This window comes from Haliotis rubra, unplaced genomic scaffold (genome assembly GCF_003918875.1).
Source record: "Haliotis rubra isolate DU_JTF1 unplaced genomic scaffold, ASM391887v1 Scf51, whole genome shotgun sequence".
In the NCBI taxonomy this organism is placed as follows: Eukaryota; Metazoa; Mollusca; class Gastropoda; order Lepetellida; family Haliotidae; genus Haliotis; species Haliotis rubra.
Window position 1 is genome coordinate 1,017,240 of NW_025767202.1, and position 14,001 is coordinate 1,031,240.

Here is a 14,001-nt window from a genome sequence, read left to right on the forward strand (position 1 = left end):
ATTTCGAGTTCGAGTCCCGGAGCATTCCCCTCACATGAACTTTGATACTTAAAACTGAACCTTTGATATTTCTCGTAAACACAACCACATTCATTAAACACGTTGTGCACATGCATTACCTGCACCCAGGCCCTGTAAAAGCACAAGGAATTGTGGAACTCAATCACTTTGAGAAAATGCCACACTTGACACAAGACGAAAGGAATCAGGTTATCGGTATGGTCAGCCAAGGTGTTTCAGATGTGATGATTGCCAGGCACTTTAATGTGCATCCATCCACTGTAAGTCGACTCAGACAACGTTTTCGGGCTACCGGAAGTGTTGCTGATCATCCGCGACCTGGTGCACCACCTGTGATAACAGCTCGACAAAACCGCAATATCCGAGTTTCACACTTGCGAAATCGGTTCAAAACAGCTGATGATTAGGCAAGGAGGACAATTGGGGCAAGTCAACGTCATTTCAGCGCCCAAAAGGTGCAAGGACGCCGTGCTGCCTTCAACATCCGGTGTCGTCACCCGTACCGTGGTCCAACCTTATTGCATCGCCACAGACTTGCCAGACAGCGATGGGCAGCAAATGGGGCCAATCTTGGCAACAGGACATGGCCAGATGTCATTTTTTCAGATGAATCCAGGTTTAAATTCTCCTTTGCAGATGGACGTCAACAGATTTATCCACGTAAAGGAGAAAGACTTGCGCCAAACTGTGTCCTTGAACATGATCGTTTTGGAGGGGGTAGTGTCATGATCAGACCACAGACCATCAGAGGCTGCAGACCATCCAACAGCTGTTCCTGAGAAATGTGTGTCTTTCAATGCACCAAAGACTGCGAGCGTAAAAATATTGAGTGATATTTTCAAGACAGAAAAGTTTATTGCCAGTAAGAATCAAAACATATTACAATTTGACAGAAAATGGTCATCTCTACTGCACACATTCCCGCTTAATGAAGATTCCAATATGTGTTACGCCAACCCATATGAATTTCTGTTTTATTGTGTACAAGTGCTGTTGCATCATGTACTTTGGATATTTGTATCTACTGATTTTGAATGAATAAAAAAAAATTAAAAAATTAAAATTAAAATTAAATAACAACCTCTGATTCTGACAGTTCATCTGATCACAGGATCGTGCTGCCATCACCTCCAGAAACAAGATGTCCATTTGGAACATCCAGGTGACGTACATCTACATTAATTCATGTGGTTAAAGTTTTCGCTCGTCTTGCTGAAGACCAGGGTTCAATTCCCCACATGGGTACAATGTGTGAAGCCTATTTCTTGTGTCCCCCGCTGTGATATTGCTGGAATATTGCTAAAGACTGCTTGTTTCAAGAGGAGCAGACTCGCGATGGTTGGCGATTAACATGGTCAGGTCACAATGTTGGGAGACTTGGTTGATTGGTGTCGTTTAACCCGGGATGCATGGGTTATTGATGATAATATAATTCACCTGGTTGTCTTGTCCAGATTCATTTATTTCCAGGCCTCCGTCGTATAGCTGCATTATTCCTTATTAACAGACCCCTGAAGATCCGGGTTAGAATCGATCTTCATTAACCCATGCTTGTCGCAAGGGGCAACTAACGGGATCGGGTGGTCCGTCACACTGACTAAGTTGACACATGTCTTCGGTTCCCAATTGCGTATGTCGATGCTCATGCTGTTGATCATTGGATTGTCTGATCCAGACTCGATTACATGTATTTACAGACCGCCGATATGTATAGCTGGAATATTGCCGAGTGCGGCGTAAAACTAAACTCACTCACTCCTATTAACAACAAAGCTGTTGTTGTGTTTTGCTTATTACTCCCACTTATCACCTGATGGTTCCAATGTAACCTTTGTTTGTTGTTTAACGCCGAACTCAGCAATATTCCAGCTATTTGACGGCGGTCTGAAAATACTCGAGTCTGGACCAGACAATCCAGTGATGGACATCATGAGCATCGATCTACGCGTTTGGGATACGATGACATACATCAATCAAGTCAGCGAGCCTGACCACCCGATCCCTTTAGTCGACTCTTACGGCAAGCGTGGGTTCCTGAAGACCAGTTCTAACCCGGATCTTCACAGGGGGAGACAAGCGTAGGTTCCTGAAGATCAGTTCTAACCCGGATCTTCACAGGGGGAGACAAGCGTGGGTTCCTGAAGACCAATTCTAACCCGGATCTTCACAGGGGGAGACAAGCATAGGTTCCTGAAGATCAGTTCTAACCCGGATCTTCACGGGTATCCAATGTGACGGCCTAGCCAAATAATAACAGCGAGGCTTTAAGGATGCAGGTTTTTTTAATCAGTTAAAAGCACAATTCACTTGCAAAACATACAAAAATAAAACATATTTTCACTCAGACAGGAGACTTCGGCTCCAGTCCGGACTGGAATGGTGAGTTTACTGTACAGCAGGATTAAGTGACACGTGCTGATTGCAGTACACGGAAAAAGCGGCGTAGTGGTGATGGTTGGACACACGACTTCAGCTAAACTGGTTTTTATTTAGCATAAATTGAAAATTAAACCATGCAGAGAAATTGTCAAGTTCCATTTAGCGACAAACAATTTGGTCAAGATTTTGACAGGACGTTTTTGAGTATATTCATATTCGTGCGGCGATGTCACGCAAAGCAAGTTAAAGAAAACGTGATGTTTTTCATATGGTTATATTAATTTTGTTATAATATGACAGATGAACTTTGTAATCTGAAAAAAAACGGGTGTTCGTAGATTTACATTATAAGTTACATTATTTTCCCTTCGTGGTGAAAAAATTCCATCTCGTATGTCCGGTCATTGATATTGAAGCATTCTATATAGGCGCGGAAGACAATGCATTCATTAACCAGAGACATATTCAGAAACAAATTATCAAAAACAGATTTTATTAATTTTGGTTAAGTGTTATGACGTTTTTCCGTTTCTTACTCCAAAGGCCGGCCATTTTACAAGTGACTCGGGAATAATAAACTATATGATAGATTTCTTGCTGACATGACAATATTGCATTATTAACCAATTAGGTGTTGGTACCAGAGTGTCTTTCGTGTCATTGCCAATTATGCTTTATTATCAATTAATTACAGATAATAGAAAGCAACAATGTAAACACCTCTTATGATTGTAGACGGGAGCTTGAGGGGATGCGTTCTAGTCGATATTTGATTTGATGACCGGTCGGATGACGAGAGTACAATCTTACCCACCACTTAACAGGTTGGTCAGGGGAGAAAGAACGTTCACACATAGGCGTTTGTTTAACACCGAACTCTTGGCTCATGTTCTGTGTGTCTTGTTGGGTCAGATAGAGGGTTGTAATCTATACAAAGAGTTGTCACGTCACCGTCATGGACAAGTTGGCCATCTGTTACCCTGGGCAACGCAAATATGATGTCGAAAGACTAAAAAGCAGCCTGCCTGTGTTTGGAATTTCACAAAGGCCACAGAAAATATAATACTATGTTAAGACCAATTATGATAAAAATTTCATTACAAAAGAGTTTATAAATTGATGAAATATGTCTTAATAAATATCTTTTAAAATGTTAACAAATTTGTGTTAAAATCATCAACCCGAGGTACATTAATGAACTATGAACTTTAAACGTATTACAAGTATAAATGTACAACGACAAGGTGTGGACATTCTTCAAATCGTAAAACACCGGAACAAGAAAAGTCAAAGATAACATTACCATAAAATTACAGAAATTCAAATAACAGACAATATTTTATGTTCAACTTGAAATTTAGACTAGAATGAACCCTATAATGATCCCGAAACAGACATATAATTGACTTATAGACATGTGAGGCCTCTTTGCTGTGCTATGTTTAACGGGTAACAAAACGCACTGGTCGAGGTTTGGGGTAAGGTGTGGGAATTTGTGAGTGTCACAACACTTAATTATGCATACTTCAGCAATGTCACGGAGAGAACACCATGACCTTGTGTGAGTGAGTGTCACACTTCAGCAATGTCATGGCCGGGTACACCTTGTGTGAGTGAGTGTCACATCACTTCAGCAATGTTTCAGCAATGTCACAGTGGAGAACACCGTGTGTGAGTGTCACACTTCAGCAATGTCACAGCGGAATACACCATGTGTAAGTGTCACAATACTTCAGCAAAGCTTCAGCAATGTCATGGTAGAGTACACCGTGTGTGAGAGCACTTTGTTCAATATCACACAGTGACAGGGTAGTGTTAAAGGGAAATTGATGTTTGCTAAAAACCACGATAATGATTTCTGGCTAACAGACCTAACATGATAATCGCGGTGACGCTGGGCTACAAACACATTATCAGCTGATCCTGTCAAAGCAAAGGGAAGCCACTATTCGTGACTTTCTATTAGGGCGCCTTAAACGACTGCAAAGTACACAGCAACGGTGAAGCATATCTATGTTGTTGTTCAACTTTTCGGCAGTAAAAATCAAAATGCATAGAAGCATTTTCACACAAACTTTACACATAGATATACAATATTCAGTTAAAATCACATTTATAGAATCTGTACGTAGGCACTTTGAAATATATACAATATTAAAATCACAAGATAACAACGCATTTCATACTTCAGAAAACATCCATCAGAAACAACAATCATGACTGGACATCGTTGTTGAGAAGTTACAAAGAAGTTTCGTCAGGAACATGGAATGTGTATATAATTATCAAGACCCGCGCGGGCTTCACGAGGGAAATATACCTGTAACATACTCGCTCTACTACACGGGAACGTTAAGTTATCTTATCAACCGTGAACGGCAAACTTCGCGCAATACGACGGAGTCTGTAATCGAGCCTGGACCAGACAATCCAGTGATTAACAACGTGCGCATCGACCTACGTAAGTAGGATGCGATGGCGAACCTCCCCGTTCTCACAGAAGTGTTCAGTGAGTCTTCGTATGCATGTTTATCACCTCCTGCCATCATCTTCCAGAGACTTTCATCTCCCGTGTATTCTTATACTTGTTCTTGTATGATGATGCAAACAGTCAACCTTCACATGTCTCCCATATACACCAAGTGGATTCCGGGTAGGTAGCGGCGTGGTAGAGTGCATGCCATCGTAGCCCCTGGAGATGGGGTGGTTCCCACATCGATCACTGGATTGTCTCACCCAGACTCGTGTATTGACAGGCCGGTGTCGGTGAGATGTGTTTGGCGTTACACTCCAACCAAACAAGCACTGTCAGGCAACAGAGGTTATCACAATACGCGGTGTACTGGCTCCACTGGCCACATCGCCATCGCTGGACATCTCTGAAGTCTCATAAAACGTCTGTAACTGCAGACTCCGGGCGTCTAGCAGACAACCTAACACCGATGGAGTACCGCTCCATCTCACGGGCCATTGCTAGAGCCACTCACCTCTTTGATGTTTCATTTTCTGCAACGGTTGAACTCAGAGGTATTAGGTCTGTCATTGTTATCAGCGTTCAAAACAATCTTCTTTACAGTTCAGAAGCATCAATTGCCCTATTCAGCGTCGTGTTACCGACAGTAAAGGGGATGTTGACAGGACCGTGGAAGGTAGCATGTTATCAATGCTGTATGAAAACTGAGAAACGATACTTGTGCAGGTACCGTATAAACCGATAATTTAGACTGTGTCTGCTACATATACCTTTGGGAAATCAAGAAAGGACATACAATACTATACAGGGCTTTGTGAGCATGGTGTGGTGAAACAATGCTCATACTGTGTCTTCCCCCCAACTACGCAGTAACCTGGAGGAAATCTCGACGTCGCCGACCTAGGTGTGACCAAGAAGTAATTAACCTGTTAGTAACCAGGCAGTAACCCAGCAGTGATCGGGCTGTAACCAGGCAGTAACTAGGCATTAACAGTGAAGCTACGCACACAGTCCTGATACGTAAAGAGGGGCTCTGCTCCAATGCCTGGTACCCATCTTCAGTCTGAATGTGAATGAGTGCTTAAAGCAGAGCTGGGAAATTGTCTCTGTCTCTGGGTAACATTGTCAAATATTATACAATTGACAGCCAAGTGAAGCCTGAACGGCTTGAATTAAACTTGCTAGGGCTGCCAGTTGTCAGTGTCTTGTTCCCCTTAAGACCTCACGATCCGTCATTGAGCGTTGTCGATAACAACCTGTTAAAACCTCAAATACCGTCTACACGTGAGGAATATATATGGTTCTCCACAGCTTAAACAAGTAAAAGTAATAGATTAATTGATTAATCGAGTTTATAATGAAGGAAGCTATTGAAAGGCAGCCAAAGACTGGAAGACGTAAAACAACACGTGACCTCAATACGTCACAACGGACATCCCTTTCTGTAAACGACGCCAGCGTCATCACAACCACAACGTATACAACCTCATGACGCTAAATATAGCAAGACAATGCACGCCTCGTCTGGGAATTAATAAACGTAAGTAATTATCGCTCAGTGACTACAATAAAGTAATTATCGCTCAGTGACTACAATAAAGTAATTATCGCTCAGTGACGACATTAAAGCGCAACGATGTCTCCCTTGCTTCATGCTACTTCACCATACTATTTACAGGGACTCAAGGAGTCCACGAATCAAGACAGTCATTAAGACACAGTAGTGTTATGATGATAGTACGACAGTCAAACGTTATAAAAACCGTTCACATTGTTCACAAGCATCCTCGCAATGGCAGCCATGAGCTACATTACACACAGCGGAACAGATGGGTGTGGTTGTGTCCTTGACAGCATCTTGTGTTCCTTGTACCTTCCCGACCAAGCCCCATGAACTTCCCTTCCTAACACCTTCATCTTCAATGGTTGACAGTGTACTCCTACAACATGTAGCCAGTTCACATGGGGCCCAGTAGAACATGCCACACTGCACGGATTCGGGTATTATATACACGGTTCGAATTCCTTGTTCACTGTCAACTGGGGCGTTATGCCGGGGTCTCTGCTATCAGCCCTTAGCCATGCAACTTTTGGCTTGATCGTGGAAGCACAGAATACTCCGTTGTCTCCTGATCGCCGTGTGAGGCAAAAATACTGCTTCGTAAAATCTCAGTTTAAATCCAACACTCACAGATTTCCGACACTTGTCAAATAAGGCTACGGGAGTACCAACAGGTTTTTGTCTGTCACAGATAACTGATCCCGTATCACTTTGTGTTTGATTGGGACGCTGGAAAACACCCGTGGAAATATAAGACCACTCGTACAACTCAAAACTAATCACATGGCGTGGTTCGGGTTCACGGAAACAGGCGAAGTCTAGTCCCGTGGTCACGGTCTGTCGACGTCGCTACGTTACAACTCCCCTACGTCGCAACGTGACAACTCGCCTGCGTCGCCATCGGAATCACAGGCAGTATACACACCAGTAGACAACATTGAAGATTAAAAACATTATCGGGAACATTACTCTCGAGATCTTGTCCGCCATTCGTGCACGTTGACGCTTTAACCTGTCTTGTAAGTACACGATCCGCCTGTTTGAGCTGAAGGATATCTGGAAAGAGAATATGCAGTGTTATAGACGTCATCTACGACGTTATAAACGTCATTTACAGCTACATTTAGATATTAAGCGTTATTTACAGTGTTAAACGTCATTATAATAAAAACGCCATTAACAGTTATAAACGCCATTTACAGTGTTATATAAGTGTTATAAACCTTATTCACAGTGTTGTGCGGTTATAAACCTCATTCAGTGTTAAAAGTGCTATAAATGCGATTTACATTGTTATTAGTGTCTATTACGTCATTTACATCTACATTTAGATTTTAAACGTCATATTCTATGTTAAACGTCATTTTCAATTAAAACCGCCGTTTACAGTGTTCTTAGTAAATATTGTCGACGTTATTTACAGCTGAAAAATGTCATTTACAGCCTAATCTGCATCGCTTACTGTTACAAACGTCATTTGCATTGATCATAGCATCATTTGCATGTATAACGATCATTTGAAGAGGAACACTTTCTTATGGATAGACAACTTACTTATTGCAACAGATGCGACGTTACGGTGTAGACCCTAACACTGTTATCACGCAAATGACCATTTCATAGCCTAAAAAAGTGTTCTTCATCATCATATCAGCTGTTAAATGCCATTGAAATAAGTAATCATCATTTGCAATTATTAACGTCATTTACAGTTATAACCGTCATTTATACCCTCTTTCGATTTAATGCAAAATGTGATGATGGTGATGATGATGATTGATGATGATGATGATGATGATGATGATGATGATGATGATTGTGATGATGGTGATTTGGAGAATTAATTGCGCTTTCCGACATAATGAGAATTTCACACGCGGGTAATGAAAGAGATTTTTATGCTCTGTTATAACATAGAGTTTTTTTACGACTGCTCAAACTTCACATCGAATTACTCGTGAATGGAAGTTACTTTGTTAGGTTGATAATTCTTTCAATATAGCAATTTGAAGCTGCTTTCATGTTTTTACTGTAGGATACAAAAGCGTTGGAAACAATTGTAACAGGCCAAATGAGGGGGCACGTCATGTTGTGGTGTAATTAATGTTGCGGAAACCTCGAGCAAAAATAATATCACTTTCTCACATTGACAAACAGCAATATCCGTTTGATCTTCAGTGACTATAGTTGTTCAGAGCAAATCCATTGTTCTCGTTTAGAAACCGCAATACAATGTGACAGCATTGTGACAGGAACGCCAAAGGACAGTTATACAATCAGCTGATAGCATTAACTGTAGAAACAAGGACACCCGATACACACATTTTCTGTGTTCTTCCCCAGAGCAGTGGCCACGTGACCTTCGTCAAGGTCGAACAATGAAACACTGTATTGACAACACGAAATACTTAAAGGTCCTGGATTTAATTAATTTTCCAAAAGAGCTTTCTGCTACAAACATGCGCATGTCCTTTTAGGTACAGGGGAAGTTGATGAGTAAAGAATGTTTTCAAATAGTTGTAGTACCAACCACACCGTCGAGACCAAATATAAATGTTAACTTGAAAATAATAGCATCAACACATGTTTACTCCCCATTTTGAATCATTAGGTATTGTACTATCTAACCAACAGAATTGTAGGTTTGAGTACAGCTCCTGGCACATACAGGAGCCACACAGGCGAGTGCCGTATTATTAAGTTTCTGCATTAGAGAGGTAATGTCCAGTAGTTGATCCCCGGAAGGCCGCGTGTTCGTATTAACAGGGTTTATTAGTACGTGATGGCACAATGTGGGTAAGAGAATCTGCATTGTGAGGTCAGTTCTCTGAAACAAACATACGAGTTGTAGTTTTCAGGATCTGGAGAAACTGTGACTGGGCACAGTCTATCGATCAGACCCTTACAGAAGCATAGAAGCATTCATTATAAAGGTTCCAATATTACATTGTACTACAGACATTCAGCCTATGAGGCAGTAAGCACGAATTTTCGAACACGAAAGTTAGTCAGTTTTCTATACCTCCTGAAGCCGCTACTGTTGTATAGGTATACAATCCAAACTAATGTTAAAGCCTGATATGGCATGTCAGTGAAGTAAATCTCGTTTTCATGATCATCTGTCTGAATGTTAGGGCCGATCATTTCAGACTACTGTGTCCGTTCCTAATCTCTTCGACAAAAGACATTCGTGTAGCCACTCGGTACTTGTTATATAGTGATCGGTTTAACTGCATGTGTATCAATATGTTTATATGATATCTGCTTTGGTGGGGTGTTGTGTGCTTATATTTTTAAGGTTAACTTTTTTCAGAAACGTTCAGAAGATGAAAGGATCGGACCAGAACACTACAGACACGAGAGCTAAACGGGACTCGATCAGTGCAATACCAAGTCACATTTCTGCATTCCAAATTACACCACTACAAAACAACGCCACACAACGACCGTTACGGCCAATGCACCAACACGACACACAACGTGCTCATCTACAGTCAGGTTTAACGTTACAACTACAGCAACAGAAAACATCAACAGGACAACCACCACCTCATTCCAGAACGGGAACACATCGGACTGAATGCCGTCTACATTCCATCGCGTGCATCTGCCAGAGTGACAATGACGTTAAGATTCCACCAATTACCACCAATTGCACTGATCTGGAAAAGGTGCTTCTTTCATAATCTTATGGCTTTTTCTATCAACAATCTGTTTTAAAGTGGTGATTTGGCCCCAATGTTACATAACACTAGACCTAATTCATCACCCTTGTACCTTGGAACATGATGTTCCGGACATTTACCTAACACAACACACGTGCTTCACGACATCCCGCGTAGCAGGATATGAGACAGGTATTTGTGTTATGTTAACACAAGCTGACAGTCCGGAATGTGATGTGTCATCAGCCAAAAGCAGCATATCTTTGGTGCACCACACTGTACTTCCGTCTTAACCTTCAGTACGCGAGACCCACGTTTAGGGTTGGCTCCCTTAGATGCCCGGATCAGGCCGAAGTTTGAATTCCATAGACTTGGGTTTCACCAACGTTGTAAACATCACTTTGGGCTTTCTTCCCAAATGAAGCTGACACGTTTATTGTACCAAACACTGCTCAAAGCGGCGTTAAATACCACTATATAGATATTATTGGATGCTCCGAGGGCATGAGTGTTTGTAGTTCCAGTCATATTATTTCGGTTGTTGGTTTCACTCTGAGCGACAATGTAACGGTATGTTTGATATGTACATAACGTAAACAATAGACGATGTTTCCCTCAGAATCTATGCTGGAGTCTACCATGATTGAGTATTGACACATCCATCCCTTTTGAACCTAAACTGGAAACTCTTTATCAACTTGTTTTGACACATTGTTTTCTGTTGTATTGACAACACCATGTAAACATCTGATATTCTAAGATGACATAAATGCCAAAAAGCAGATTATTTCTACACATGTTTTGGAAAGTAAGCATAAGTAATAAACAGAGTCATTTACAAACTCTTGTATCCATGGCGACAGTAGGAGAACGAGTCAGACCTGATTCCACTTGGAATGCTAATTCAACAGTATGTTCGTAAGAGGTATAATATGACCTATTACCGTTATATGGAAGGACACACAACTTGCTGACGGTATTGGACTTTTTCACTTGAATAACGGAGTTATAAGGAATATTGACGCTGCTTTGTACGGTATACCATTAAAACCACGGCGTGTCAACCTGGTGTGTAAGTAAAACCCAAAGTGATGGAGGATCAAAACGTTTACCATTTTGATGAAGTCCAAAAGCACGGAAATGGTGCGGACAAACCTAATAACATGATCGGGGCAAACCGGGATTAAAACTCACCATCATAGGATTCTGGCGCACCCAAGGGAGGTAATTACGTCGCCACCCGTGCCTCGTTTACCACTTAAATTCGTGGGCACGGGCATGTTGCTGAGGATCAAAGAACCCTATCTGGATTCGAACATCAACCATCGGATCCTGACGCAGCTAAGGCACGTAACTCGCTGTTCAACCTGAGACTAAGAGTCACCGATGTCTCCATCCCATGATGAGAAAGGTCCGGATGTGCGAATAGTGTTATTATCAAAGTGTGTTAACATTATAGCATCACGGGTCATGCATTTTATTTCCGGGTTCAGTATAATTCAGTCTCTAAGTCACACGGGTTATCATTCTGAATTCGGGATGCTATTCGTGCAATTGATCAACATATCTGATGAAACATGTAACTAGTAACACAATACAGTGGGTGTCTGCACAGTGGGTGCGGTACGCACACATACACAAGACGGAAGACTGGTGCGTCTTTCTGGCGGAAGGACGAGGACAATATGTAAAGCAGTGTACCTTGTTTTTGCAGCTTCGTAGCTGCAATAAAACGAAATATATACCTTACCAAACTCCTCGGTAGGGAACTTTAAAGTGAAGAAATTAAATTATGAACTTTGAAATGTCATGCCGCATTGCACAACAATCAGACACAGCTGCGTCAAACTGACGCAAATTTGAAAATATATAACGCTATGGTACGAAAGCCTTTGTGCAACATTATGCATTTAAATCGAACTTTTGCGTATTTTTCTCTATATTTCAATAATTTACATTTTCTCGAAATTTCAATTATTTTATCATTATTTAAGTGATTCCATAGTTATTTCAAGAAACGATTGGAAATTTGATATACCGAGAAAAAATCCGACATTGCGAGAAAAGAATGAAAACTTCGGTATATATTTTTGAATATTTAGAATAACAGTGAAAAATCTGAATAATGAGAACATAGGACAAAAAACTTGAAACTTCGGTATATTAGTTTTTAAATATTCGAAATAACACGAAAAAGCAGGAAATTTTGAAACAATTGAAATTATAAGAATTCATTTGTACATTTCAATCTTTTTTTCAAATGTTCTAACTAATGGGAAAATACTCGAAAGCATACTGCCAAAAATATACCTTGCACTATAAGGCTGTCGTACAATGGCATTAAGACATATATTCCCACTGAAAACAGAAACAGTCGATACCTGTTGATGGGAGGAATGGCATGGCTGCAAGGGTTTCATCACTTCCCTGAGATATCTCCAGATTATGATACGTATTTGTAGCCTCAATTCATTTGGATAATATACTTTATAATTACACTATTTACGTACCGTCGTTATCATACTGGAATGTATAATTTTGCCCCGCTCACCCACTTCCACGAAAACATTATAAATAGAAAAAACACACGCATGAAACAACAAATCAGATACGAGTAAAAAAGTCTGTATATACACTGATGTCAAAGGTGAAGCGTAACGAGACAGGGTCAGAGGTCGTGCAGATGCGCAGAGTTCATGTACACTATTGCATTCAGAACCGACTCCACACATTCCGAAACATGCCGATAGATTTCGGAAAGATGCGAGAATTGACGAATGTCATAATATAGTAGCATCAAAGAAAATACAATGTAGACGACAGACTACACGTCTGGTCAACGGCATGCCCCAAATCTATAGACAACATGACGTCTAATTTAGGAACTACGGTAGTTTAGTATGTTAAACAGGTGCGTTACGAGTAACGGGGAGCTACGTTTGCTTCGTCGAAGGCGTCGAGGGTTTTTCTTGAGCACGTTTCAAAGTTGACGTAGAATGGAACAGTCCATTTTTAGTCTCACTGAACGTAAAGCCGGCTTTTGTCAGCCAAATGTTAAGATCGCAGGCGGTAAAATGTTGTTCGTACTTACCTCTTTATTTTTGAATTTCGGATCTTCTTTGACGTTGCCGTTACTCTCGTTCCCCTCCATCACCGACATACGACGCCGTCGCTCCACCCGGTTTTGAACGTTGACGTAGGCGAACTCCAGCAGCGCAGCAAACACGAAGCCGAGACACATGGCCATCCAGACGTCGATGGCCTTTACGTAGGATACCCGGGGCAGGGAGTTGCGGGCGCCAGTGCTTTGTGTCGTCATGGTCAACACCGTCAGTAGGCCCAGGGACACACGCGCGGGGATAGCGTCGATGTCGATCCAGAACGACACCCACGACAACATGACGATGAGGACTGACGGCAGGTACACCTGTGCTATGTAATACCCAAACAGCCGCGTCAGATGGAATTCCGCCGTGATGCACGAGAAGTTACCTGCATGGAGACAATACGACTTTTGTGAAAGACGGTCACATGTCTAGCCGATCTGATTGTGTTTGTTTACTACGCCCGTAGTAATGTAGTATCAGACACTTATCCCTTTGGTAAAACTCACGGGTCTCGTACTGACAATCTTACAAACATATTCATGGAAATTCGGTTTCGAACCCACGATCATGGTTTGATCAAAACAAAAGGAGGCGACTCTGGCGAACCAACTACGACTCTTTGAACTCCCGTACTTTAAGCATGAGCTGGATGTGACTTACCACTAATCATGCTGGATGTGACTTACCACTAATCATGCTGGATGTGACTTACCACTAATCATGCTGGATGTGACTTACCACTAATCATGCTGGTTGTGACTTACCACTAATCATGCTGGATGTGACTTACCACTA

At 41.5% G+C, this 14,001-nt stretch overlaps 1 protein-coding gene across 3 annotated transcripts in view; it reads right to left on the bottom strand.

The window, feature by feature from the left end:
• Positions 1 to 2,284: 2,284 nt before the first annotated feature.
• Positions 2,285 to 14,001, bottom strand: part of LOC124292176 (glycine receptor subunit alpha-4-like) — a 144,484-nt gene continuing 132,767 nt past the window's right edge. For all 3 annotated transcript variants that reach the window (XM_046729227.1, XM_046729228.1, XM_046729229.1), the window contains 3 exons: positions 13,191 to 13,591; positions 11,850 to 11,868; positions 2,285 to 7,490 (listed from right to left, as the gene is read on the bottom strand). In XM_046729227.1, coding sequence (XP_046585183.1) covers positions 7,300 to 7,490; positions 11,850 to 11,868; positions 13,191 to 13,591 — 611 coding nt within the window. In that variant the 3' untranslated portion in view covers positions 2,285 to 7,299. The remainder of the gene's footprint in view (positions 7,491 to 11,849; positions 11,869 to 13,190; positions 13,592 to 14,001) is intronic.